General features: G+C 41.5%; 2 protein-coding genes across 3 annotated transcripts; one reads left to right on the top strand and one right to left on the bottom strand.

Annotated features, from left to right (window-relative positions):
• Nucleotides 1-699: 699 nt before the first annotated feature.
• On the top strand, nucleotides 700-17,189 carry lclat1 (lysocardiolipin acyltransferase 1). Of its 2 annotated transcripts, none has more exons than XM_049596507.1 (6): nucleotides 700-1,042; nucleotides 9,029-9,196; nucleotides 9,641-9,839; nucleotides 11,454-11,600; nucleotides 13,684-13,800; nucleotides 14,816-17,189. In XM_049596507.1, the coding sequence occupies exons 2-6, from the start codon at nucleotides 9,029-9,031 to the stop codon at nucleotides 15,340-15,342; spliced, it is 1,158 nt and encodes a 385-aa protein (XP_049452464.1). In that variant the 5' UTR covers nucleotides 700-1,042; the 3' UTR covers nucleotides 15,343-17,189. The 2 variants fall into 2 exon arrangements, with proteins under 2 accessions (XP_049452464.1, XP_049452465.1); XM_049596508.1 differs by having other exon boundaries at nucleotides 720-783.
• A 4,541-nt stretch (nucleotides 17,190-21,730) lies between these two features.
• Nucleotides 21,731-27,600, bottom strand: LOC125900562 (protein yippee-like 5). The gene is made up of 3 exons (XM_049595635.1): nucleotides 27,445-27,600; nucleotides 24,101-24,272; nucleotides 21,731-24,002 (listed from the first exon to the last, which is right to left on the bottom strand). The coding sequence occupies exons 2-3, from the start codon at nucleotides 24,239-24,241 to the stop codon at nucleotides 23,778-23,780; spliced, it is 366 nt and encodes a 121-aa protein (XP_049451592.1). The 5' UTR covers nucleotides 24,242-24,272; nucleotides 27,445-27,600; the 3' UTR covers nucleotides 21,731-23,777.
• Between the last annotated feature and the right edge of the window lie 9 nt (nucleotides 27,601-27,609).

Here is a 27,609-nt window from a genome sequence, read left to right as displayed (position 1 = left end):
GACCTGTGTGTAATTGACAAGCAAGAGTGAAAACATTGAATTTCCCCTCAGGGGGATTACTAAAGTAAATAAACTTAACTTAACTTAAACTTAAAATCATGTTGGTTGTACTAAACTAATTGAGTTTGTCAGATTATAAAAGAAGATAGGCTCAGTAATTCCAGAGTTGGAGCTACTGATAAAGATGCATGCAAATTGTTAACTTCATTTTTCCAAGTTGAACCAGTGGATTCTTTTAAGAGTGTAATATGAGAATATGATTCAACATTACAGACTGAACTAACAAACAATACAAAGTACTTAGCAGCAGCTCCACCAGCTACAGCAGTGAAATGCTTTTAAGTGCATGACTTTTAATCATAAATGAGTATTTTCACATTGTGTTCTTATTCGGCCTACTTTTACATTGTTAAATACTTCCTCCACCACTGAAACTTGCTTTGCAGTGCATGCATGGAGTCTTTTGTTTGTTGTTGTCTTCCTCTTTCCCTTAGCACCTCCACCTCCATATCATGAGTGCACGGTTATGGTTTCACTGCTGCCTAAAATATAACACATTCCTCCACTATACTCGCTATCAACACGTCAAATCTGCATGCATTCACCATGGCAAATGTTGCTCCACAAGATGTGTCTGCGGTTCACCGTCACCTCCTCGCTGGATGGAGTTTGCACAAACAGCACCCCCTGTCGGCGTCCGGCTTCAAGAACAGGTGAGAGGTAACAAGTTGAGAGGTCGTGTTAGCAAAGCGGTAAGGCGGCTACACTTTGGCTGCAGTCATAGTAAGTACAGGTAGTTGGAGAAAGAGAAGTTGTTGTGTGATATTATCTCGCGGAAAGCAAACTGGCTGCGAAACAGTTACAACGGGCGTCAGCGTTGAGGACTAGCAATTAGCGCAGCCGTTGAAAAGATTAGCTAACGTTAGCAAGCTGCTAGCTGGCTTGCTAAGTTGCTATGTCGCAACCAAGTGCTTGGACTTACCGGAGCTAACAGAACTAGCTCGCCTGGCTAAACTTTGACTCTGCAGGATAAAAACTAAAGGTGGGTATGTTGTTATCAGACAGTGTGCAGTATTTATTCGACACTCGTTAGTGCATTAGCCGGCGCTGTTAAAATAAGCAGGTAACGTCGGCTAACACGAGCTAGCTTCTGTTAAATGTGAGGATTTGCATGCTAAGTTAGCATTAGCCTAACCTGCATGACAGCAGGTGTTCTTCTCATTTTATCGATTATACTTTAACGTTATAGTGTAACGTCATGGACAGTGTAACTTACGGTGGAGAGCCACCAATTGAGTGTCCTTATTTTAATGGTGGCGATAAGTTAACGTCAGTTATTAGATAATGTGTGCCCACCAAAGAGCACAAAGTGTCCTAACGGAAACTGTCATAACAGTAGCTACCCCATCACCCAGTCCATTATGTCTCCACATCATCTCACCTTTGTTTGTCTATAAGGTCGCCCGTATTTGCATTTAAGGCTGGGTAATTATTCACGAAGCTACACGCTAACCAAAGGGATGATTATTGACAGACAAAGCATGGTACATGTCGTCTGTGTAACCATTCAGCTTCAAGTTAAACGTTGTCTAACCCGTGTTGTCTCTCTGGTTAAAGTCCTGTTGCACTGGATGTTTTCTTTGCCCCACCCTGGGATCATGGAAAATGTGTGCATGCAAGATAATTAGCAAGTTACTGGTCTTGATTAGATTGCATAAACGAGGCGTGGTTTAGTCCATGCATTCAAATGCGGGTGGATTTAATATCAGAAAATACTCTGTGTTATTACATCAATTATTATGATAGATTGGAACGGTTCATGAAGCAGCCACTGACATGCACCTTGCTCCCGAGCTCATTACTCATCCACTGAGCCCTAAACCCCAGCCAGGTCAAACACACATACTCAGACACTCAAAAATAGGTCTCAGGTAATTAAAATTTCTTCCTTATGTAATGGAAAGTCTTATTTATACTGAGATAATTGCCAGATTTGTTGGTGGCAGAAGCTTTATTGCATTTGCTTCTCCACCTGTGTGCAGTTTATATGCATGCACAACACATACTGTGCATTCCAGTACCCATGCCACAATACTTATAGTATGCCAGAAATAAATTTAGTATATGTCAAATGCAGTATGCCAAAAATACCAGGATGTTCTACTACATCCTGTCCAATTTCGCAGTACACAACCCTGCATGCTTCTCTGGCTATTCTGACCCACAATCCTCTGAACAGCGGACGATAAGTCACATCAACTGAGCTGCAAACAGGTGTTGCAATGACAGATGACATGCATTCAAGTAACTTAACTAAGTTACTCATAAATCTTACAAACAACAAAAGGACATAACTATAAAATTTCAATGAAAGAGAAGTAGATGCAGATGTAATTTCACTAGCGCAAATCTACAGTCTGTGCAGTTATAACTTTAAAGTTAAACTACATGCATTTCAAAGTAACAACAGCAAATGTCTCTGGCAAATTTGGTTAGTAGCATTTGTTTTTATGTCCAAGGTAATGCATATAAAAGCAAGAGGGTCAAAGTTAAGGGCGTAATGTTATGAGAAAGTAGTATGTCCTGATGGTGTTCATACTGCATGCAACAGCACATACTTTTTAAGGACAGCTGCAGTACTTACTAAAAGTCAAAAGCAAAAGTATGCGATTCAGAACGCACTCACACTGACCTGCCCGTAGGGCTGCTTGAAAGTGGTTGGACATTGACAGGGAGAACTTACTCAAAAAAAAAAAAAAAAAAAGATTTTCCACTAGGGCTGCAACCAGCCTAACAATCATTTTCATTGCCGTTTAATCCATCAATTATTTTCTGATCCCAAAGCCCAAAACAACGTCCTCAAATGCCTTGTTTTGTCCACAACCAAAAGATCTTCAGTGTACTGTATTTGGTAGTAAAGAAACCAAAAATTTTGACACTTAAGAATCAGAGAAATTTTCCTTTTTAAAAAAAAAATTATTTAAAGGTATTGATGGATTACCAAATTAGTTCTTGATAAATTGAATAGTTGACAACAGGGTTGGAAATTCACTTTTTTGTTCATTTATCACTGTGGCTGGTGGATTCCAAAATCTACCAGACATTCAATAGACTATCATTGATTTTTTTGGCTGGTAAATGAAGCAAATCTAGCAGCCACTCATGTTTTACCAGCATTTCATTGGTGGCTGGTGGCTGTTGCTAATTTCCAACCCTGGTTGACAACTAATTGCTTAATCACTGCAGCTCTTTTTTCCACTATGTCCAATTCGACCCAAGTATCCACAGAGATTGTTAAGCTTTTCCAGCTCATTATGACCTCCAGTTGTCCGGCTGAAAAACGATGTGTCCCCTAAGTGTTAGTGTGTTTCATTCCTCCTCCCAGTAGTGCTTCCTTTTCCACTCACACAGTGAAAGAACCTGGTTGCTCTTGGCATGAATGATGATTGCTGATTGAGACATTATGGGGTTGTTAAGCCATGTTTGATATTGACCAGTTGTTTTATACGTTTGTTAAAAGGTAATGTTGGATTTCTGTTAAACTTTGTAACTAGTGAGAGAAAACCAAACCCTACATCTGAGTTTTCAATGTTTTGGGGTCTTGTATCTCTTAAGCACCTTCTACTGTGGTTGTTAAATAGAGCTGCACTTAAATCTATTTGCAATTAATTTTACGGCATTATCTATTTCATTCTTCCCCTCTCTGTCTTTTCCTCTCTGTCTGTCTCTTAACACACACACACACACACACACACACACACACACACACACACACACACACCACTTAAGCTTATTGTTTAGCCTAGACATGCTTGACCTCTTAACTCTGCTCCTCTCTGCTGGGATGTCTGGTCTTGGCTTAAAGTAAGGAATGCAAAATGACTGCCAGAGAATTCAGACTTGGACTATGAAGAGTATGCTTTGTATTGCCTGTGGCGGTGTGTTTGGGGAAGTGCTTTTGGGATCATAGCTACAGTATCATGGTTAAATAAATGTTAAACCGACCCAAATGGACGGCACTAAATCAAACCACAAGTGGTGCTCGCTTTGGAGTATGAAAACAAAAGTGTTTCCGTGGATGCCTTACATAAATAGTGCCATGTCCCAGGTGTTCACGCCAGGCGGAAGAAAAACATGTTTATTTAACACTTTAATGTCCATAATTCCGTTCACTTATCACATCGCCGGCTCCAGGTGTGTCAGGCCTTTTTGCCGTATGTATGAATAGAGTTCATCTGCTTGTTCCAGGAGCCACCCAGGGGTGTGTTTTTTTTCTGTGTGCAGGGACACCGCCTAATTGTGCTGAGCAAGCGTTGTTGTCTCACCTCTCTTGTGCCTCACATTTTCCGTCGTTAAAACCAGCAACCCTTAAACCCTTATTGCCAGCATAATCATGCACGGGAACACACTTGCATCTTTTAAATGCACCTTCAGCCACTTTGGTTGCTGCCGTGAGACTTGCTGCGTCATGGTGCCGCAGAGGGTGTCAACGAGGGCAAGATGATGGGAGTGTTGGGGGAAGGTAGTCTGAACTAAAGGCTTGTGCAATCATAACAGTAATTGAAGTAGAAAGTGTGAGCCACAGTTCATATAAGCGAAGAAAACACCTGCTGGATGAAATGGCTCCCCTTTAGCATCAGCTTAGACTCTCTGCGTCAGCAAGGCCAGGGTCTAATCAAATCAAGACTCAATGTATTTCCCCTTTTGACCTCAACCTCAGAGGACTTGCTGGTAATTGCTTTTCTCTAGTGCTAAATTTAAGATTAGTTAATCTTATTGTGTGTGTGTAGGTTAAGGTTTTCTGAGCATGCATGCAGTGTGTCAGCAGTGTGCTGCTTCTTATTTATATAGTCACTCAGACCACAAGATGCAACTTACATGAATAGACACTTTCACTATCGAATCAAGTTTATTAACATAGCCCTTCATCACAAGTGTACCAGCAAGTAGCACGTGCAGCACATCAAAACATTTGACATTTAATTGACTTTCTCATGGGTAATTTAGACCTTTTTTTAAGAGGCCGTTTACACTTGGCCAGCTATTTTCATAAACGGACATTTCACCGTCTCCGTTTTCAAAAAGATCTTCGTTTACACTTACCCGTGTATATATACACAAGAGCATGCCAAACCTGTAGGTGGCAGTGTAACGAGAAGCTCAAACCTTCCATGTATCCATTGTCACCATACTAACACAGGTCGCACTTTTGACACAGGCGCAAGTTCTGGCGCATACTGTGATGTCGGCTGCCTATAACTCCGTTTATCTCCGTTTATCTCAGTTTACATGCAAACGCGCAAACGGAGTTTTCTAAAATCTCCACTCTGGCCGGAGTTTTTAGAAAGACTCGTTTTCAGGGGAGAAATCTCCGTTTGTGTGTAAACGAAAGGCACAAACGAAGGAAGATGTCTCCGTTTATCAAAATCACCGTGTACATGTAAACGGCCTCTAAAGCAGCCATTTTGAGTTGTCATAGTAGAAAAAGCACAGGTGTTATTAGTTGCACTAACGATGGCTCTGTTGTATTCAAGTGTACAGTGAGCCAGCTTGCACAGTCCCAGCTCCCTGTAATCAAAGCAGCTAAATGGAATTTATCAGTCATTAATTGATTACTTTCACTTGCGCTTCTCCTGTTGTGACTTCTTGTACTGATCTTACTTTGTTGTTGCTTTGTTTATTACTCTATTAGGCACTGAAGCACTTAACTCATTCATTCATCCATTTCATTTCCATAACCGCTTATCCTGTCAGGGTTCGCACGTGTGCTGTAGCCTATCCCAGCTGACACTGGGCGAGAGGCAGGGTACACCCTGGACAGGTCGCCAGACTATCACAGGGCTGACACATAGAGACAGACAACCATTCACACTCACATTCACACCTACGGACAGTTTAGAATCACCAATTAACCTGCATGTCTTTGGACTGTGGGAGGAAGCTGGAGTACTTGGAGAAAACCCACGCTGACATGGGGAGAACATGCAAACTCTGCACAACTCTGTTCAAAAGAGGAACCCTCTTGCTAACCACTACACCACCACACTGCCCCTTAAACTCTTTATATCTTGTATATTTTGAATTTTTTGACTGATATTTAATACTCTACTGTTTTAAACTGCGCCCAGTGTATGACCCTGACCTGGGGAACTCATCTGGTTGTTACTGGTTTGTGAATGTTAATTGTTGTTACTGTAGTTTGTGTCACTGTACTTGAGGCATTCTGTGGCACAAGAATTTCCTTAGTGATAAATAAGTCTATTGAATTTAATTTAAAAGTCAAAAAATGTCTTTGCTTAGTAGCTATTCGGATGTTTTTTTAAAGGCTCTATGCACCAACATATGTAGTCAAAATCACTCTGATAACTTAGACCTCTTCTCAGATTTGGTGGTGCCATACTAGGACAAATTACACAACACCAAAGTCCATTTATGAATAAGATATAACAAAACAGGTGTAGCAAAATGAACAGAAGAGAGATAGAGATTCTAGTAAAGCACACTGTCCTGAGACAAGGTCTAATCAGGCAAAATAAGTGAAAACACCTGTGTGTATGTACCGTATAAGGACATGTTCCACAAGTGTAACATAACCACTGGAAGCTGAAGTGGTCACCATTGATGTCACTGAAATGACGAGGCATGTGCAGACTTATCTGATATGTCATGGCCAATTGAAGGTCCTATTACTTGGTTTTAAGTTTCACAAGGATTACAGGCGCAGATCACTTCCCTCAGGAACCAAATGGCCATGTGGTATTTCCGCTAAGGTGCAGCTACTGTTACGAACATGCTTAACAGTGCTGCTTGTACAGTAAATGGTTTTCATTTATCTGGGGCGTACATATGTGTTTCTATTTCAAACCAGTCCCTACATCAGCTGTTTTCAAAACTGCACAGTAATGCTTACAACTGCAATTGATAATTAGTGTACAGGCTTGATAAATCAGAAGGGTAATTATCAAACTAAGAGAGTAATCAAATCTTTAATGGCTTTATCAAAGCATGATAAAATTTAAGCTTATCAGTTCAATTGCAGCCTCAGTAGTGTGTTATCATGGAATTTTTTCCATTACTTCCACTCCTCATATTGGGCTTGATGGCACAATGATTACAGTCATAGCTTCAGGTGCTGGTGTGCTCTCTCCTGCCACAGAAGTAGATCATTTTTATTTTATTGTGGAGACAGGAGTCCTTTGTGAAATGTTACCATAAGCACTTTTTTAAAATTTAAATGACCACAGCTAGTTGGATTAAAAAATTCAATTGCAGCTGAGAGTATGACCTTCTCTATACTTAGCTTTTGATGGTGGGTGGTTAGAGACCGTCAACATACTTTCTGGGTTGCTTCAGGAAGGAATGATCAATATGGATAAAATCTTCTGTTCCAGTATGTGTAATTTTATTTTCTGTTATTTCAACAGATTTTCTGGAAATTTGCAAAAACTATTTATGCAGGGCTGGACAGTAATAGTTGCAACTTGCTAGGCTGCCACTGGCAACTTATTCTTTTTAATAGAGGTATGAATCACCAGAGGGTCTACCATATGATATTGTCACAATACTTAAGTCACGATACAATATTATTGCGATTTTAAATATGTTGCGATATGCTTAGTTATGCGATAAAATACATTGTAATATATTGTGATTTATTTCTTTTTTTCAGCTGGAAATTATGTCCCCAAAGAAAAAACTTTGTCAACATCTGTTTTATCTTATAAGAAAACTTTTTCATTCTGTTCATCACTTCGCCTTTTTTTTTCCAGTGGTAAAATTTATATAATAAACTGAAAAAGAATTGATTATTATTGTAGTAGGCTGCCTAAAGTTTAATTTGTATTTCTCATATAAAAAAAAAATCGACACTTGGCACTGCCATGCAAAAATACCACAATATTATGTAGTATTGATTTTTTTCACATTTATAATAGAGACAACAAACAGCAAAACACCTAAAAATAAATAAATTGTGAGTATTTGTTGCATTATTAATATTTAAATATTGCTCTTACAGTCAGAACTGGAATCAGACAGTGTTGCACATGCGTTGTGTGTGCACAGGCATCAGTTTTAGAGACAATAGCAAAGCAAATTAAGTTGCGCTTAAAATTCAAGCTCATATGAAACACAGACTATAAGAAGAATTTTGTTTTGTTACTGTAATAAAGCTTGAAACTTTATTTTATGTCTAATTTTTATAATTAAGCTGATGTATAACTGCGTAGTGTCTTACACAGAATCTAAGGTGACTAAAAATGACAACCATATTTTCAGTTTAGGCAGCCGAAAGCTGATGCCTGGTTGGTGGCCTGCCAGCCATTTTTAAAAGTTAATGTTGAGCCCTGTTATGAAGAAGATACCGTGTTTTGTCCTGCTTTTTAATCTTCAATATTGGTTGCATTGGCCTAATACACCCACAGATCTTGAAGGAACAGCTAATAGAGTGTGGCAAAATAGCACAGTGCAGTACAATACAATGGTATGGCAACATGTAATACATATTGCTTCATGGTATTGCCTACACTAGCTGGTTATAGCATGTTATATGAACTTAATTGTGCAAATGGTAATGCAGCCACTGTTAAATTTTAGTTGTTACCAAGATTTGAAAGCTTCACTGAACATAGGCGGGATATTTTACCACCAATTCTTTATGTTGCTTTATGCCCCCTGTACAGACTGTTTTTGAAGCCACAGCCACATTTGATTTAGTGACCATGCACCTACAATTTGTTAGCGACAGTCAGAAAGGTTCCCCTATTTACATTCCACACTAGGAATGTCTGCCCTGGATTTTCCACTGTTTGGGGGAAAATATGTCCGAAGAACAACAGAACAGCACTCTATGCTATTGATGAGACTGTCGATAATCTCATTTGTTTCATGTTACAGAGTCGCTTCTCTTGAGATATTTTCCAGAGTGGAATAAATTCCATAAATGTCATCATTTTTAATCTTAGTACAGCAACATCAGCTCACGCTTTGATTTATATTCAGGTTAATCTTGTCATTCATCTCTCCGCAGATGGCTGTGTCGGTGCGGGGCCTGTACTTCGTGGTGACCCTGTTTTTGGGTAGCTTCTTTGGAAGTATCTATATGCTGGGTCCAGTTTTGCCGCTCATGATGCTGTCCCCTGCTTGGTACCGCTGGATCACCGATCGCATCGTCGCTACCTGGCTCACCCTGCCTGTGGTGTGTACACCAGCTTAGCCTTAACTTAGCCTACTTCTGTACGTGCCAGATGGTCTTACGTTACCTGTGTTTGACACAGTCACGATAGCCTGCGTCATCTCAGCCTTATTTATGCCTCCTCTGTGTAATCAGATTTTATTTTTTATCAGGAGTGAACTTCATTTATTTAAATTGCTCTTGAGAACAATTATGCAAATCTTGTTTACTGTGACTGCATGAATTGACAGCATTATTTATTTATTTTCCTCTCACGCCTCTCTCTCTTTAAAATTTATCTCACCACCTTTCCTCTTCCCAGCCCCTCCTCTCTCCCTCTACATCCTTTTTCAATGATCATCCTAATCTCCCTTTGATCATCCACCTCTCTATCTTGCTGTCTCTCACTCCCCTTTCCTTTCTTTCCTCTTCATCCTCTCTCCATCCCCGTGTGTCTCCCCTCTGCAGTCGTTACTGGAGCTGGTATTTGGGGTGAAGGTGGTGATAACAGGTGATGGCTTCATTCCGGGGGAGCGAAGTGTGATCATCATGAACCACCGTACCCGTCTGGACTGGATGTTCCTTTGGTGCTGTCTGCTCAGGTACAGCTACCTGCGTCTGGAGAAGATCTGCCTCAAGGCTGCCCTGAAGGCTGTGCCTGGCTTTGGTGGGTATGCAGCGGGTGCTCACCTCTTTGGTGTACACACAGACACACACTTGCACACCTTTGCATACCATAATATAATCTGTGCTTCGCACAGCACTTCTGCAGAAACATCATTACATCATTGCAATGCAGTTTACTTTTAGAGGAGGAGAGACAGCTGAATCTAAATATAAAAGAGGAACAGCACAATGCAAATTCAGAGCAGTAGAATGCCATGAAAATGATCCGTAAGGGCACATGCTGTTTCTGTTACCGCTTGGAAAACAAAGTCAGGTGCTGGGTGCTACTTTTGTGCCTACTCTGTGCCAACTTGAAAGAAACGGGAGGTAGGTTGGGCTTGAGTGTATCAGGCCTAAAATATTGTCTGCCCCTCACTAAAATGATCACTGTCTCTGCCATATTTACCACAGACTGATATTTACACTGCCTGCTGTGATGGTTGTTCCTCGTCACTTGACATGCGGTGCTGCATCCCAGAAATTTAATGTAGTTTATCTCAGCGGTCGCTCCCTAAAAAAGAAATGTAGGCGCTTGGGAATGCTTGGACGACACTTGGGACGTCTACATTGTCGTCAGTGGATTGTAGAGCACAAAAACGTGGCATGTGTACTCGCCCTTATTTAGCCTGCCATTATGATATAAATGGGGTTGACAAAACATTAGAAACGCCTGTCAGTATAACACAGTACAGTTCAACAGCACCACAAGCCGCAGCATCTGAATTAACCATACAGTGTGTAGGTTTTAGCTAAGTGTGGTTTATGAACTGGTAACTGAGTCATCATGAAATTGAATACATTTCCCAGCTTTAATCCTGTGTCCCAGTGTTACTTTATCTCTCGTGACATGCAAAACATGCGTCAAAAGATCAATCGGTGTTAGAGTATTTTTACATAAAAATCCCCATCCTTTTGCTTTCTGTAAAACCAGATGCGAGAAACCAGAAAAAGGGTTTAAAAATGCTGATGACTCATTCCTGCGCTCAGGAGCAGTTACAACACTTCACCCAATCAAACGAGACTAGCTAGCCACAGCAGTCATATTGCAACTGCACTTCACTGTTTGTGGGTTGAAGTAGTTAACAGGGCAAGATGGCGAGAGATAGGAAGAGACGTGTGTTTGGAAATCAGTAGGCAAAACCTTTTGTTTTCCAAAACAATGCGGTGGAGGTCGAATTCAGTCATCTCTCCCTTGTCGTCCTCCTGATCTAACAACGAGGGAGGTGTGCGTGGAGCCAACAGTCTTCTCAGCGACAAACTCCGCTGTAGCTCTGCATCATGCTAAACTGGAAGCCACGCCCACTTTTACTTCTTGTAACTGTACACTGCTGAAATATTCCATTTCACTGGGACAGGAGCTAAAAACACTCTCGCTTCCAGTTTCACTGGAACTTTAACATGACCAAAGAAAGTGCATTTTTTTCCTGTTAGAAGATGCTGGTTCGACTGTAATGATATCTTGACATAATATGTTTCAGAGCATAGGTACTCTGATGGAAAAAGCCCAATATCATTTGATTTACTTGGGAAACATAGGCTCTCTCTGCTTTGAAAAGTCAGTTGCACATGAGACGTAATCGATTACACATGTAAAGACGTAGTATGTATTTTCCAGGCTGGGCAATGCAGGTGGCCTGCTTCGTCTTCATCCAGCGTCGCTGGGAAGCGGACAAGAAGCACTTGGAGAACATGCTGGACTACTTCTGTGACATCAGAGAGCCCCTGCAGCTGCTCCTGTTCCCAGAGGGCACAGACCTCACCGGTAAGAAAGTAACAATGCAACATTCCTTCCATTCGTCGCGTTCAATTTGCCTGCAATTCAGTTGACGTTCCCAGAATACAGTACCCACCCACCAACCAGCTCCCAGCTCCCAGTGTACCCCTACACCTGTCTAACACCTTTGCACTGACACTCTTATGCAAACACAATTTCCAAGTGATAAGGCATGGCGAAATCCCCTGACACACACCCCACAGTCATTTCTGCAGGAATGCTCTGATCTTTAAATCCGAGCAACAGCGACACCAGTGTCTAAAGCCCTTTCAGACCACGGCTAAGCCAATCAAAGTCCCGAGTAGCTTTACTGGGGGAAGCTTAACTTCTCAGTACATATCATGATGTCATGAGGGGGTCCAGTGAAGTTACATCATAATTGGCCGGCAGATTTAAGGCTTTAAGGATCGTTTCACTTTCAGTGTTGTGTTTGCGCCTGTTCATGTGTGTGGCTGAATGCGCACACATGTCTGCATTTAAGCCTCTTAAACCTTGAGGCTTAATTTGACGCAAGCAAGAGGACGTATGCTGCATGTTCTGACGTCTTATGCGGAAGTTGTCCTGTGCTCTACTCCTGCCATACATTAAGACCTCCATCAGGTCCAGAGTGCTCTTAAGCCCTTGTAGACATTTCCATAACCCCTTTTGAAGCTTGTGGAGCTCGAGCGAATTGAATGAAAGATTTTATTAGAATGAAAAGTCACAAATTTCCCCCTCTGGATGAGCACAGGCTGATTGACAGAGGACTGTTCATGGTCCTTTTGTCCTACAAGTGGGCCTGAAGGAGCTCCTTGTTACATAATATGACTGATGAGTCATGATATAGTTTACATGTCCCTGCAACAAGTTCCTGGCGAATGTTTGGTTAATAAACAATCATCTTTCCTGTGTTTATTTCCCCCTGTGGTTTTTACAAATGGGTCAGCGTTTGTCACTGGTGAATGCGGTCTTATCCCGTAACCAACATTAGGATTGTTTAACTGCTATTTTTATAATAGCATACTTTATCTCAGTATCTCTTGTCAACCAATATCTTATTTTTTAATGAAGATACTTCATATGCAGTAAGTAGTTTTTCACAATTATGTACATTTAGTGATTTTTTTTCAGAGTGGAAATTACATTGAAAGCTATTAATTAAGCAGCTGTTTAAGTCCTCGTGAAACGGAAGTCAGAGCATATTTAACTTCTGTACTGTGACGTATTCCCCAGTGAAACAGAATATTTGAGAGCTTTGCAGTTACGAGAAGGATTTAAATCACATCCTTTGCATCTGATCGGATTGCTTAAAAGCAGGTAGGCTTAGTGTTTAATGCAGTATGGAGCTACCGCAGAGTACACTGCTGAGTGGATGGTCAGCTCCACACACACACACCCCTCTGTTGGATCAGTAGGAGGGTGAGAGAGAGATGAATAAATTAGACCTCCGCCACATTGTTGTGGAAATGAAAAACAAAGGTTTTGCCCACTTATATCCAAACACATCTCTTCCTCTCTCTCTTCATATCACCATATTAGTTAGTACGTATTATGACCTACAAGCAGTGAAGTGCGGTTTTGAAAGGCTGCTGTGGCCAGATTGGATGAACTTTTGTAAACGCTGGACGCAGTGCAGGATGAGTCATTGAACATTTGAAACATATTTCCTGGTTTTACAAAAAGAGAGAAGACAGGGATTTTGATGTAAAATACTCTGATACTGGTTTCTTTCTTATATATATTGGGCATATAACACGAGATAATTAAATGTCAGAATGAATCCAAATGGACAACAGATACTGCTGTTATTAAAATGACTTTAAATTACCTTACATTGGATATAAATATAATATATGTAATAACTCTACTCTTATTAGAAACTAGAATATTGTGATCAGTCTAATACAGGTGAAGAATGAACACACATGACTCTCATTACCTGCAAAAAATATGCTTATATACCCACAGTTTATCACTCCGCAGTCAAAACAGTTTCCACATACAACATATGAAACATGATTTACAAGCTAATGCTTTGTAATTTGTTAGTTGAAGTTGCCAGAGGTTTATCGTTTATCTGTGTCTTCTGCAGAAAACACAAGAGCAAAGAGTGATGCGTTTGCTGTCCAGAACAACCTGCCGAAATTCGAATACGTGCTGCATCCCCGCAGCACTGGATTCACCTTCATTGTGGACAGACTACGAAAAGGTCAGCTGTGATCCACGTCAGCCGTTTGTGAAATCATGAAATGTCTACAATAAGCATGACAATGATCTGCACATGATAACAGTGTTATCGTTAGCTGGCAGTCAAACAGCAGCATTTTTGGTGCTGGGCATTATGTGGTCACACAGATAATAAGTGGGACACACTGCTAAGTCATCATGATGGAAATATTTTATCAGCAAAACCAAGGGGTGATGACATCACAGTGATTATAGTTAATCCACTGACGTTGTTTGTGGGAGAGGGATCATACCTGTGATTCTTCAGAGTCTCAGACCTATGTTTCATCCTAATGCCAGCCATTACAGCACCCCAGAGATTCTCATGTTTCCCTATGAGCTAATTCTGGCACTCCTCCAGAGTTCTTAAATACCACCTCTGGCTCTGCCGTCTCATCCCCCACCTGCCCCGGGTGCTGAGCATGGCACTAACTCTCCAAGCAGGTGTTATGAATCAGTGTGATGTCATCAGACTTAGCTAATTCTCCTTTCCCTCTCCGGGCACCGCTGATTGACATGCTGTGCGTGTTGCCTTTGTCCAAGTCCACCGTGCCCCTCTCAGCTCTATTTTTACCATGGTAGAACTGAGCTGTGCAGGAGCAGGCGCTGGCAGGTGTCATCCTGTCCACTTGATATTTCATTCAGCGCTATCCGTGTGTTGTAAGGGTACAGCAGATCAGCCACGATGGTATGGAGCTCATGGTAGGTTTGAAGGCAGAGAGGGAATGAAGCTCTAAGCCCCTGAATAATTAGAGGTACATGTGTAATGGAGTTAAGAGCTGGGATTTTGAAGGGTGCATAAAACAGTGTGAATGTGGAGAAGGGATAAAATTAATTCTCCCCACAGCGTCATGTCTTTACTGTAAGCTAATTTGAGTGTTTGAGTATTTAACACAGCTTTTTTGTACTTTTTCAGTCTAGTTAAATGTCTTGTTTTGATTATTAGATTGTTATATCAGCAGGTATTATTGTTTTCATCATTTAAACTCTTTTTCTAGGAGACAACCTGGATGCCGTCCATGACATTACAGTTGCATACCCCAAGAACATCCCGCAAACAGAGCGCCACCTCATCCTGGGTCTCTTCCCCCGCGAGATCCACTTCCACGTCCGCCGCTACCCAGTGGCTTCACTGCCATCCCCCTCTGCTGAGCTGGAGTCTTGGTGTCGAGAGCGCTGGGCCGAGAAGGAGAGCCGTCTGCGTGACTTCTACTCAGCCCAGCCCCGCGGCTTTGATAGGGAAGGTGTTGCACGCGTGCCGCCTTGTAAGACGGAGCTGCGAGTGACTCTGATCAAAGCCGCTTCGCTGCTGTACTGGAGCAGCTTCATAGCTCTGTGTTTCACCGGCCTGTGGCTGTGGGCTCCGTTCAGGCTCTACTGCCTGGTCATGATTGGAGTATTCATGGCCCAGCAGAAGCTGATTGGAGGGCTGGAGCTGCTGGAGCTGTCCTGCCATCGATACTGGAAGTCCATGGCTGCCGGCGGGGATGAGAAGAGTAAAGTGCTGGACGGGAAGATGCAGTGAGGATGGAAGACAGGGTTGACTGGACAATGATATGCTTCTATCAACGCTCAGCAAGGACACTTAGGACTCAGCTGTCTTGGCCTGTTCAGTCCAGAGGGCAAGAGGATCCTTCTGAGGGACCCGATGCTCCATGCCTTAGAAAGGGAGTCATGAGTTCACTTCCTGACGGTATGCATGGCTTCAGTGGAGAGAGCTTACCTTTCTGTTGAAGAATCAAAACAGGAATGTTATTTACATGTATCTGTGTTGGATTCAAGGAATTCACCACACGTAGTGCGTCACTTGCCCTTTTTATGTCTCCTTGTATGAGCTTGCTGTCGGTGCATTTTACCAGTTTATGTTGGTGGTGTTTATTGTAGCTGTTTGTTCAGAACCTCAGCGTGGACATGTGTCATGAAACAATGCTGTTAGTATTTGTTACACTGTTGCCATGTCATTGAAACTGGTTTTATTGTATGCTGTGTTGCCCTTGGTTTTATATCAGTGTCATAAACGATGGAGCAGAGCCATAGTACAGACCACCTGTACATATGATGACTTGACTCTAACCAATATTCAAATCAGCACTGTAGTCAGACTGATGGGACTATTTGAATGAATCAGTCTCCATTTGTGATCTCTAGAGAGGAAATAAAAGGACAATATAATTCCCAGAGAATTACTAAGGAATATACAGGTATATATGTGTACCATTGTTTACCTTTTATCGGGTATATTTACCCTTTTATACCAATGGGGAACGAACCTTTCCCAGTTAGTCCTTAGAGATAACTTGTGTGATGATGTTGTCATTGTATAGGTCTCGAAACATAAACTATGTTATTCTGCCTGTTTGCTCAAATAACTTTTGCACATAAAAGCCAAAGGTGAGAAAAGCAGAGGTGATTTTTAAAAAAGTAACCCGCCAGAATGTCTTTGTTAGGAAAGGGTAGCTTCAAACACCGCCGGCCAAGGTTACCCACAGCTATGCTGAGGTAACACTCGTAATCACCAACTCGTCAAGATCAAAAGGTCTGACTCTTATGTCTGTAGACGCAGATGAGCTTTGTGCCCTTTCTGGGAATGAAGGGATGCCTGGTAGAGGCAGGACGTGGGTGGTGCTGGGGTGGAAGAATGTCCTGTTGGGACAACATTACCCCTCGATGTGCAGGGTGGCATAGAGGACCAGACTTGGAGTGGAAAACTGGCCATGAACTCAACCTAATCCAAAAAAGCCCTGTAATGCCCACCTCTGCCTGTGTCCCTCTCTAGAGGACTGGCATTGATGCGCCTGCTAAACTCAATTAGCAAATGACAGCTGAGAAAGCTGCTCCAATTGTGCCAAAAAAGGACAGAAATTGAAACAAGATTGGAGTAGCGCTTCAGCCACACTTTTAGCCACTGACTCTCCTTGCCACTCATTACAAACCATGTTAATTCTGTGCGTCAGGAAACACTTGTCTTGGGACAGCGCTGTAACACTGTGCGATGTGAGATCTACATGACCACTTCAACCCTGGTTTTTTTGGGGGGAAATGTCTGCAGCATCTTTTTTTGTTTATGTGAATCTGCAGCTCCTGTAGTTTAACTGTAAAAGGGGCTGTTCTCCAGTCACTGTGATCTAGCTGGGTTAACAGTTTTATCATCAGCATGTAGTAGTTTACCAGACATGGTACTATATTTGCTCCTCAATCCTGAACCAGCCAAACTCTCCATGTATTCACCTGTGCTGTTTTTTTTGTTGTTGTTGTTGTTGCTCATTTTACAATCACCTGCTGATGCTGGACCTCTTTCAAAGTCACTGTCCTCAGGTAAACAAGAGCCAGTCTCTTACAGGAGGAAATCTATATCTAAATAAATATACTCTATCAACTCATTCACGTCTCCAGCTGTTGTTCTTTTAAGCTTCAACATAGGAAGTGTTGAACGTACATTCCAGGTGACGTTATTACATTACGCAGGAATCATGACAGTGGATTTTGTTTTTCATTCATCACTCCACTCGTGTAGAACATTTCCATTACACTGACATTTTGCCCATGCATTGTCTCGGCAGCCCTTTAATCTAGAATGTACTGTAACAATCGCCACACTGCAGCGGGTGAGTCAACAAGACCTTGAATGCTTGTGTTACACAACACTGGGGCCACGGTTTGCACACACACACATTCGAGTCTGCCACAGACAACCAAAAAGGTCAGGAGCTTTGAAGGTGAAGTGCAGTCGCCATAGTAACTAATGTTGACTCCCCTGTCTCCTAGCAACGGGATGTGGAGTGATGTCAATGGAAAGCATGCTATTTTCTCCCGCTGACAGAATGATGTCACTCCTTTTGTGTGTGTGTGTGTGTGTGTGTGTGTGTGTGCGCAGGGAGAGCGGTGGAAAGATAGAAGTTTATTTCTATATTCTATATCTCAGCTCTCCTGAGGGGAGAGAGAGGGGGAGTGATGCTGACATCCCATGGAATCAAAGACAAAAGGCGAGGATAAACTGAAATAGCTGTCTGGGGACGATGAATCATGGACCAATTAAGGGTGCAATTATGCTCCTGGTGCTTTTTTGGTCCCCGCCCTCCCTCTTTTAAATCATCCTCTGCATCTGAATATAGCGTAACTTCAGATTTGCTGTTTGGCAGAGGGTGGAGGGGAAAGATGGATGATGCACACACCACCCTATATTAGATTGGGTGCAGAAGGACTGAATCTCTTAGCAACAAAATAGTTGAATGGGTGGATATCATCCCCTAAACATATATTAGGTAATTTTCTGCCGTCAACAAGACGGCATAATGTCGTCATTGCAGTCAATTTGACCCAGTTTGGATTTCTTCAGTGTTTGATCAGGAAGTTTTTATGGTGAGCCAAAATATCAGCTTTTTTTCAGTTTTTTCAGGGAGCCCAACTATCCGCAGAGGTCTCTTCCTCTCCAAAACAATCGGACCAGGTGATTTAAACAGGTAAAAAGTTTTGAGTTTCGAGTTTTACGTTAAAAATCAGTGTTTCTTCGATACTGTTTGGTACGGCAGACGCTGGAGCAGAGTCGCCACTGATGTTTACTCATGTTGTTTCTCTTATAGTTTAAAACGACCAAGATCAAGTGTTTCAGAAACTGTGTCTTAAAACTGGATAAAAGGTTCGTACTTGCAGATGACAACCCTGAGGCATGCACTAAGCAAGTATAACACAACTAACGGGCAAATGACACGGGCCATGTTCTTGATTAAAACTACAGATTTCTCTTGATTTTAAAATTGTTTAAAACTTTTAAGATTACTCGTCGTGTACGGGCCCAGGGGCTCAAAGTGTAAGGGGGGGCCGCCGGCCTTCACCTGCAAATGGTTTCATAACATGTGCCGACCCGCAAGAGATTCAAAATGACCACAATGAGACACAGAGGAACTGCAAAGAGACAAAAATGAACCAAAAAAAAGCACAAAAGATGAACGACAAAAAAGAGATGCAACAACAACACAAATAAAGGCCAAACGTTTGTTGTAGTGACTTTTATTTATTCAGTTATTTTTATTGTCAAGACAACTGTGGAACATAAACCCACAACACCCAAACCCACCCTGTCCCTCCCCGAGGCTGGCCAGCACGGACAGACAAATGGACACCACTAATTGCACGTAATACACATAAATATACAGACCTAAGACAGACTGATGAAAAAGGACAATATTACATTTTGATATTATAAGCTCACATAGGCATTAGATCACATTACTCTAAGTATAGATATTATTATGATAGTCCACGAGTGGTTGCCATACTTTATGGAATTCTATTGTTGTGACTTTTAACAAAACAAAATGTCTAATCACACGTGTGTGTGTGTCTTGTTCCTCTGTTGGAGAGGTGGGGGAGGGGGCTTTTGCATTACTGTGCCCATGGGCCTATTCTCTGATAATCCACCCCTGGATAAAATAAGTATTATAATGTATTCTAATGTGGAAAAGTTTCATATTTTATCTTTATTGTTAAAGTCTTTAGTCCTGCCCAAGAGCCCTGTGGACATGTCTGAAGGGTGGTGAGGGAAAAATAGCTCTCTCTGTGAACACACACCAATAAGACTATGTCACATCTAGATTTGTGCCATGTCTATCCAATTGAACGCGGACTAATAGGATCAACAAGGCGGTGTAATTATCTTATCTGGCCTGATGGCTTTTTCAATGAAGAGAGCAGATAATCCTGAGGTTAGGCTGGGACAAAGTCAAAGACTACTATGAATTATAAAGCAGGACACTGAGCTCTGTGGAGGTGGAGCCTCTTTCTTTGCCTCTAGTCATGTCCTGGCTCTAGATATGGTCATAAAAATACCAGTGTTGTCTGTCTAATAATGATCTAGAAACAAAATAAAGAAGGAGCAACTGCAGTGGATGCGGAAACAGCTGTGTCCAGAACAGTGTGCTGTGCGCAACAACCTTAATTAATATTTGTCTGAGCTAACTTTAGTGCTGCGTGCTCAGTGCAGGGCGCCTCCAGGAGTGACTGCAGAGAAAAGCAGACCTGTTGTTGATTCCACCGCTGTGACACAGACACACTAACAAAGATGCCTTCCAACAGGATTGGCGCTATAAATAACTCTACGGCAGCACTGCAATATTAGTGGGTGGATTAGGAGAGAATCGTCACTGCCTATTTATAAACCCGATGCAGTCAAACCTCCTCATCCTGGGTGATTCATGATGAGCTCTGAATAGGTAAAATGGAATCATACATGTTTGTCATACATGTTTGCTTTTTCTAAACATCTCAGTCAGTGTGTGCCCACATTGGGAGATTTATTTAGCTGCACATAATTCAGCAGGCTTTTCTGCCTCAGAGAGTAATATCACTGACATGCATTTCCAGACTGCAGTGAAGCTCCACTGATCCTGCCAAGCAGGCGGACGTCAGAGGCAGGCAAGGGACTCAGCATCATGCATACAAGGGAAAACATCATCAGAGATCATCCCGTCTCTCAGTATCCTGCTGCCACCTAGAGGCTTAGAGATCCTTTTATGGACATGAACATGGAAATAAAACACATTACAAATTTGTCCTGAGCACCAGATGCCGCATTTGACATCTAAAATACAAAACTTGCTGAGAAACAGTGAAAAAAGAGAAGAAAAATATTATTTGAGTCATTATAGTCACATTGATATTCCCTGACTTTAGTGCACTTGCAGACAAAACTTTGTGGTCCAAAAGTGGGTTGCGGGTCCAGTCTGAATGAACCGCTAATGCATCAACTTTGTAAAATCACATTTTATCTTACTATATAATGACGAAAACTCTGTCTGTGTGTGTGTGGGTGTGTATGTGTGTGTCTGTTCCACGTTTTTCTCCTCACTGACTTGATCAATCCATGTGAAATTTGGCACAGTGGTAGAGGGTCATGGGAGGATGGAAATAAAGCAATATTACATCAATTGGCCAAAGGGGGCGCTATGGCAACCGATTGAAATTGCAAACTTTGAATGGGCATATCTCATGCCCCATATGTCGTAGAGACATGAAACTTTGCACAGAGATGCCTCTCCTCATGAGGAACAAATTTGCCTCAGGAACCCATAACTTCTGGTTATATAGATTTTCCACCATTTTGAATTTTTTGAAAAACACTTCAATCTCTTCCTAGGAAGTTTGACCGACCTGCATGAAACTCGGTGAACATAATCTAGGGGCCAATATCTGAAGTTCCCTCTTGGCAAAAGTTGGAAAACTTACTAAAACTGAGCTTCTATAAGGCAATGAATATTGCAGAGGGCGTGGCTCATCACATAAAGGTGTAGAACATCTCAAGGGTTTCACCGATCACCACGCATCTTTGTAGGCATATGACCACACATAATCTGAGGGGACCCCTCCATATTGACCCCATCAAACAAAATGGGGGTGCTAGAGAGCTAATTTCTTATCTAGGCCTAACCGCCATATCGATTTTTACTAAACTTGGTAGATATGTAGAACAGGATGCCTCAAGGTGACTGGAGAAATTTAACTCTATTTGGCAACTGGGTGGCGCTATAACAACAGAAAAATGCTTAAAAATGGCTAAAATGCGACCGATCGCTGTGGCTCCCCCTGTGGACCAATGTTTTTGTTTTGTTTTTCTCTCATTTTTTATATGACTAAGTCATGGTATGGTATGCTGTACATAATGGGTATGGACTAGTTTTTAATTAATTCATTTCCGGCACAGAGCTTTTATTTTGAAGTGCCGTTTCCTGCTGTAGAGTGACTGACTAACAAACAGCTACATAACAGAGACAGCAAACTAGCTTGACACATGGCCAAACATAAGTATAACGCTGAATATATTAAACTATGTGGACCTTGAACTAATGGCTAAGGAGAAATCTGGACCAGTTAGGAACCACTGCTCTAAGCTACAAAACAAGCACAAATAAGACACCGAATTTGAACCCAGCAAGACTATGTTTATTTAGAAATCACATCAGAGAAAAACTATAGCCATACAAGAAGAAAACTGTTTTTTTTTCAAACTTCCAATAGAGAAAATATACAATAAGATAAATGCATCAGCCCATAAAATAATAATAATCATATACAGTAAAGCAAATAAAACAATGGCCTGTCAATAAAATGGTAAAAGTGAACAACAAAACGATAACAATATTCTGTCACGGCCATTGACGGTTACACTGCATTGACTCGGGGATATGGATGGTGTCAGTGTCCTGTTCTTTTTTTAATTTTTTATTTTTTTGTAGAAATGACACTGCCTTGCATGACCTTTTAAAGGCGGGCAAAAACATTAACAGCGTCGCTAGTGAAGGCTGGACCAATCTGGTAACGCCTGCAGGCATGCACACTCTGAAATGGCACAATGTTACACCAGGGCATGATGCTGTGCTATAACCCACTCCAAAAATAACCTCAAATGTCATGGAGATTTAGATTTTTTTTTTTTTTTTTTTTTTTGCATCTGACATTTTGATTGAAATCTTCACAGGACACTGACGATATAAAATGCAGGCTCTGGCATAGTCAGAGGACAAAGGCTCAACTTTAAAGACTAGAACTCCATTAAAGCTTGCTTGGCTTTGTGTTGTAAGAAACAAGTCATCTTATGACCAAATGTGCCCAAAGCTCAGGATTATAAGAAGAGGATGGGTCACTATCCTGAAAGTAGTCAAATCCAGGAGACGGCAGGCAGAGTTAACCGTCATAATAAATGGATTACAATCAAACTCTTGATTTAAATATATTTTCAGTGTTGTTTTTAAGATTGTAACGTATTATTTTTCAAGAGGTCGTCTATAAACTCGTCTCACATTGCCTCCCACCGCCGGCTACTTTCAAACTCTTGCATGACCCATCCTCTGACAATCCTGTCCTTAAACTGGCAGGCAGCCAGAGAATGTCTCCATCACATCTCAGACACATTCCCCCTCTCCGTCACACTGAAGACACATGGCTGGAAGGTACATGTTCCTCATAAGTCACCGAAGTGACACGTTGCTCTCCACGCAGCGTGCCACACACGCACAGAATCCATGGTAACGGATGGGAGAGCGGTGGAACTGAATTAAATCGCATTGTACAATTATCAGGAGGTCACATCCACACCGTGAACTGCAAGAATGGCACGCTTAAAGCCACTTTGTGTACATTTCAAGAATATCAATCAAAAAATAAACGCACGTCAAGTCAGCAAGATTGAAATAAAGCTCCTATCATGATCAAACACTACAATGAGTACTTAAATATGACATCAATCTGTGCAGTCCTTTCGGTATCATTTGGACGTGAACAAAGATTTTAAACACTATTACATTCATTACACTACCAGCTAATAAAAGGTAACTGATATAGAAAAAACAACTATCATGATCTTAATTGCATTCAGTGCACACCAGTGACAAATACATTGAGACAGAGGTCACAACACAGAAGCACAAGCCCCACAGAAGCAGTATGTACAGTGACACCTCCATTGCTGGCTGCTTTGCCCGCGTCTGCATGATGAACATACTCAGCTCGACTGCCTCCTGATATCTAAACAAACAAAACAACTAGTTGATATTTCTGTGTAACTGATCATGCATGTGTTTTAATTACTACATGACAAAGTGTGGAGCATGCCTTGTGAGGTGGTGACAATTCTGTGTGACCGTGCATGAACACTTAAACAAAGTGAAGTTACGACTCCCTGTCTGTGTCTCCAGCTGTTTTGGGGTGGTGCCCTGTGACACATAAATCGGGAAGTATTTTTGGAGAAGCCTATTCAGCAATTGTAGAGCCAGCAAACCAATCGTTTAATCAGCAGAGGTCTATAGGCCAGAGAGAGGGAAGGGGTGTGTGGGGAGGTGAAGCCAGAACTTCACTGACCACTAAGTCTGCAGGTGGTGCTGAGCAGCGCAGAGGCAAGGGGATAAAGGAGAGGGATAAGAGGACACGGGAGTGTGCCTTCCTCACTCAAGTTAATCCAAGGTTACGGGCTCATGAGTTGTCTGAGGGGACGTGCTCCTCAAAGCCCTCACTCTCCCTAACCAGCGCCCTCTCCAGGATGACACGTCCCTCCTTGTACCGCTGACTGTCCTCTGTAGCAAACTCATAGATCCAACCCAGCTTGCTGTTGCAGTTCTTGCAGCTGACGTCTCTCACCATGTGTCTGCCAGTGAGCATCACTCTGTCCTGCACCTCGCTGTACTGGAGGTTCACCACCTGTGGGGTTGAGACACATGCATACACATGTTCAAGCAGGGAACTAGCGATGATTCAGAAGTAAACTTCATACGCAGTTATCACGAATGTCTCCGTACCTTGTTGAAGAGGAAAGCTCTGCCTGTGGCCCCTGTGAAGCGTGTTGAGATGAGCTCAGATCTGTTGGTCAGGATGGTGTCACAGTTGGCGCAGGAGAAGAGGCGAGTGCCGCCAATGTGGTCCAGGAAGATGCGTCCCATCGTCAAATCTCTGGGGGTGACTGAACCAAGGCTGAAATAAGAGAGGGAAAAAGAACAAACTATTTATTGTTGAAGAGTTAAATGGAAAATATGACTGGTTTAGGCAGTGACACCATTCAATATAACACCCTGACCGATGTGACAATGTATAACACGAGTCAACTCTAAGAATTTGTAACGTGGTAGCATCTCCTTTGACATAGCTGAGCGTGTGAGGCTATTACGGGCGATGTAGTAAATCAATGAGCAGTTTGTGACTGTTTTATGGTCACACTGGATTTTAAGTCCATGAAGACTCTCAGTTATCCAGGCTATGGTGTATATAGACGTGCTTGTGCTAAGTCAAAGGCAACTGAGCATGCTTTAAGTAACCACACTGAACTCAAGACCAAGTGCAGTTATTTTGGTTTCTATTTAGTTTTGCTTTTATTCCTCTACTCTCTCTCACGCTCCCTTTTCTCCTCTCTGTCTTTTTCCTTTCTCTGGTTTATTTTCGAACAATGTTGTGAGGCTTTTATTTGTGTTTTGGGAGAGTAAGTAAATAGAGAGTGCCCCTGAGGCCATGTTAACCCAGAAACGAACTGCATCTTGCTATGTGCCACCCCATGACTTTACTGCTTTGGAAGTGTGTGTGTTGTTGGGGTGTGAGAAAGGTAATTTCATTCAGCTGGTCGGGCGTGACCAAGATTACCAACTCAATGTATCATGCGCACTGGCCTTAAATGAACTTACAGAAGTTAAATGCCTGAATCAGTCACAAGAGAGGCATTTTGAATGAGACATGAACCATCTGAAAGAATGCAAAGCAAGTCCAGCTTGCATTTGACTTGACGGTACAATGTGTAGGATTTAGTGGCATCTAGTGATGCAGTCACAGAACTGACACTTGTTACGTGTGCTAAGTGCGAAGGAGAACTGCACTGGCTGACAAGAAAACACAAATGGCCCTATCTAGAGCCAGTGTGTGGTTTGTCCACTCTGTGCTCCTGTTAAAACAACATGGCAGACTATGTGGAAGAGGACCAGCTTCATATGTAGATACAGAGGGCTCATTCTAAGTTAACAAAAACACAACGATTCTTAGTTTCAGGTGATTATACACTCTTGAAAACATAGACCATAAACCCTGAGGCATGTACTATGGGGGTAAAACATCACTGACAGGCCAAAGCGACCACAAATTTTTGCTCAGGTTATTCCTCTGAAACTTAAGATCCAGACATCCGCTAAGTAAAATAATTTATCTGGTTGAAACACAGTTAAAATGACCAAGATCTAAAAAGTGTATAGGAATAATGTGGCTTAAAACTGGAGTAAAAGTTGTTTATCACAGATGACAATCCTGCAGCACGCAGTAAGGGGGTACAACACTACTGACAGGTGACGGTGACCAAATGACACGGGCCATGTTCTTGATTAAATTTACAGATTTATCTGGGTTCTAACATTGTTTAAAACATTTTGGATAAAATGATGAAAGCATTGCTTAACCACGTACAAGCTCAGGGGCCTAAAGTGTAAGGGGGATCCTGTAAAAGGGTTTGTTTTGGGGAGTTTTTCCTTATCCACTGTGAGGGTCGAAGGACAGAGGGATGTCGTATGCTGTAAAGCCCTCTGAGACAAATTGTGATTTGTGATAGGGCTGCAACTAATGATTACTGTCATTGTCGACTAATCTGTCGATTATTTCTCAGATTAGTTGCCTAATCATTTCATCGAAAAATGTGTGAAAATGTTGAAAAATGTCGGTCTGTCTCTCCCAAACCCCAAAATTATGTCATCTAGTGTCTTGTTTCATATTCACGCCAAAGGGTTTTAGTCCACCATCATGGAAGAGTGTGTAAAGCTGCCAATATTTGAACGTAAGAAGTTGCAAAAAGAGTATTTTGGGGTACTTTTATCATACTTTTCTATGAAAAATGACTTAAACCGATTAGTCAACTACTAAAGTAGTCACCGATTATTTTAATAGTCGATTAGTCATCGATTAATCGACTAATCGTTGCAGCCCTAATTTGTGATATTGGGCTTCATAAAGAAAACTGAATTAAAACTGAATTGAACTAACCCCTGGTTTTCACCTGCAAAAAGTTAAAATATTCTGACCCAGAAGAGATTCAAAGAGACAAAAAAAAAATAATAAAAAAGAAAAACACAAAAATATGCACGACTACAAGCTACATCCTGCAGAGTAGACCTTTAACACATCCAGTTAAATTTTTATGATTATTTGCAATAATAACAAACAACGTGGTCTCACTTTTTAATTTTTTTTTTCATTTCATGACAGACATTGCTACTTGTTATTTATTTTTATGGGTTTTTTTTTAAATCATTTTTGGTGATTGCTATCATACATTACAGGTCTTCCTAGCTCACTGAATGTGAATTCAATGCATTGCAGTAAAAGAACTTAATGGTCTGTTAAAATTCCCTGAATAAACAATGACTGACAATGATTTAAATGGGGGTTTTTTTTCAATTATTTTGCAGAAAATGTACTATATTGTGCAAAATATCTATCACCGTAATATAAAAATAAGTGACACTTTGATAGCAGATTTAATCCATATAATTCACCCCAAAATATCTCTCTCTCCTGAGTTGAATAAATGTCCTCATGGCTGTTTTTTTTTTTCTTGTTTTGTTTTTGTTTTTGTTTTGTTTTTTTACCTTTGCCAAGGGTCTGTGAACACTGCAGCAAAATGTCAGGCAGTGACTACCTTTAAAACGCTGCACTTTTCATACAATTTTATAGTTGACAGTCTCAAAAAAGACTTTTAAGAGCTCCAATGAGTATTTTCTGACCCCCATTTTTAGATGTTTTTGAAACCTCCTCTTGCCGTAGTAACTCCCTGTTGAGCTGTATACTGATTTCAACAAGTACTTTTTGTTCCTGCCTGGCTTGTCATGAAGACTGTTGACTGTAGATGGCAGCTGAGCTTTGAATGGGGCTAAAAATAAAACCCATCATGAATAATAACAACATAACCTCTCTTCAAAAGACAAGCACTTTTGTCAAACTGACAAAAGGGATCACATGTGCTGGTTTCCACAGAGGTTTTGGACATGTTGGCTGAGTGGTCTCGAAGCTAACGTTAGATTAGCCGTCCAGCTAACCGCGATAACGACGACAAAGTAGGAACAAGACGGACAACAACAAAACGTTTATCTCCGCTCCGCTACAAATGACGGTGTCCTACCTTTTTTAATTTGTTTCAGCGGCACAAAATGTCCCCACCAGCGATGATGTCACCGTTGTTTTAACTGTGTTTTAGACGCACATCTGTTGTTTTTACCGTCGTCGTCGTCTCGGCTTTGTTGTTCTTTTTCAGCTGTTCCTGTCTGCGCTGCGCTCCAAGCTACTA

The sequence above is a fragment of the Epinephelus fuscoguttatus genome, linkage group LG14 (assembly GCF_011397635.1).
Source record: "Epinephelus fuscoguttatus linkage group LG14, E.fuscoguttatus.final_Chr_v1".
NCBI classification, from domain to species: domain Eukaryota; kingdom Metazoa; phylum Chordata; class Actinopteri; order Perciformes; family Serranidae; genus Epinephelus; species Epinephelus fuscoguttatus.
This window is presented reverse-complemented; position numbering and strand designations above follow the sequence as displayed.

Bases quoted from the DNA above. Each gene is read 5' to 3' on its own strand.
- lclat1 (XM_049596507.1), top strand. From the start codon at position 9,029: ATGGCTGTGTCGGTGCGGGGCCTGTACTTCGTGGTGACCCTGTTTTTG. The intron at 9,197-9,640 runs GTGTGTACACCA...TCCCCTCTGCAG, and splicing joins CCTGGCTCACCCTGCCTGTG to TCGTTACTGGAGCTGGTATT. The intron at 11,601-13,683 runs GTAAGAAAGTAA...TGTCTTCTGCAG, and splicing joins AGAGGGCACAGACCTCACCG to AAAACACAAGAGCAAAGAGT.
- LOC125900562 (XM_049595635.1), bottom strand. From the start codon at position 24,241: ATGGGACGCATCTTCCTGGACCACATTGGCGGCACTCGCCTCTTCTCC. The intron at 24,003-24,100 runs GTACGGAGACAT...TCAACCCCACAG, and splicing joins GAGCTTTCCTCTTCAACAAG to GTGGTGAACCTCCAGTACAG.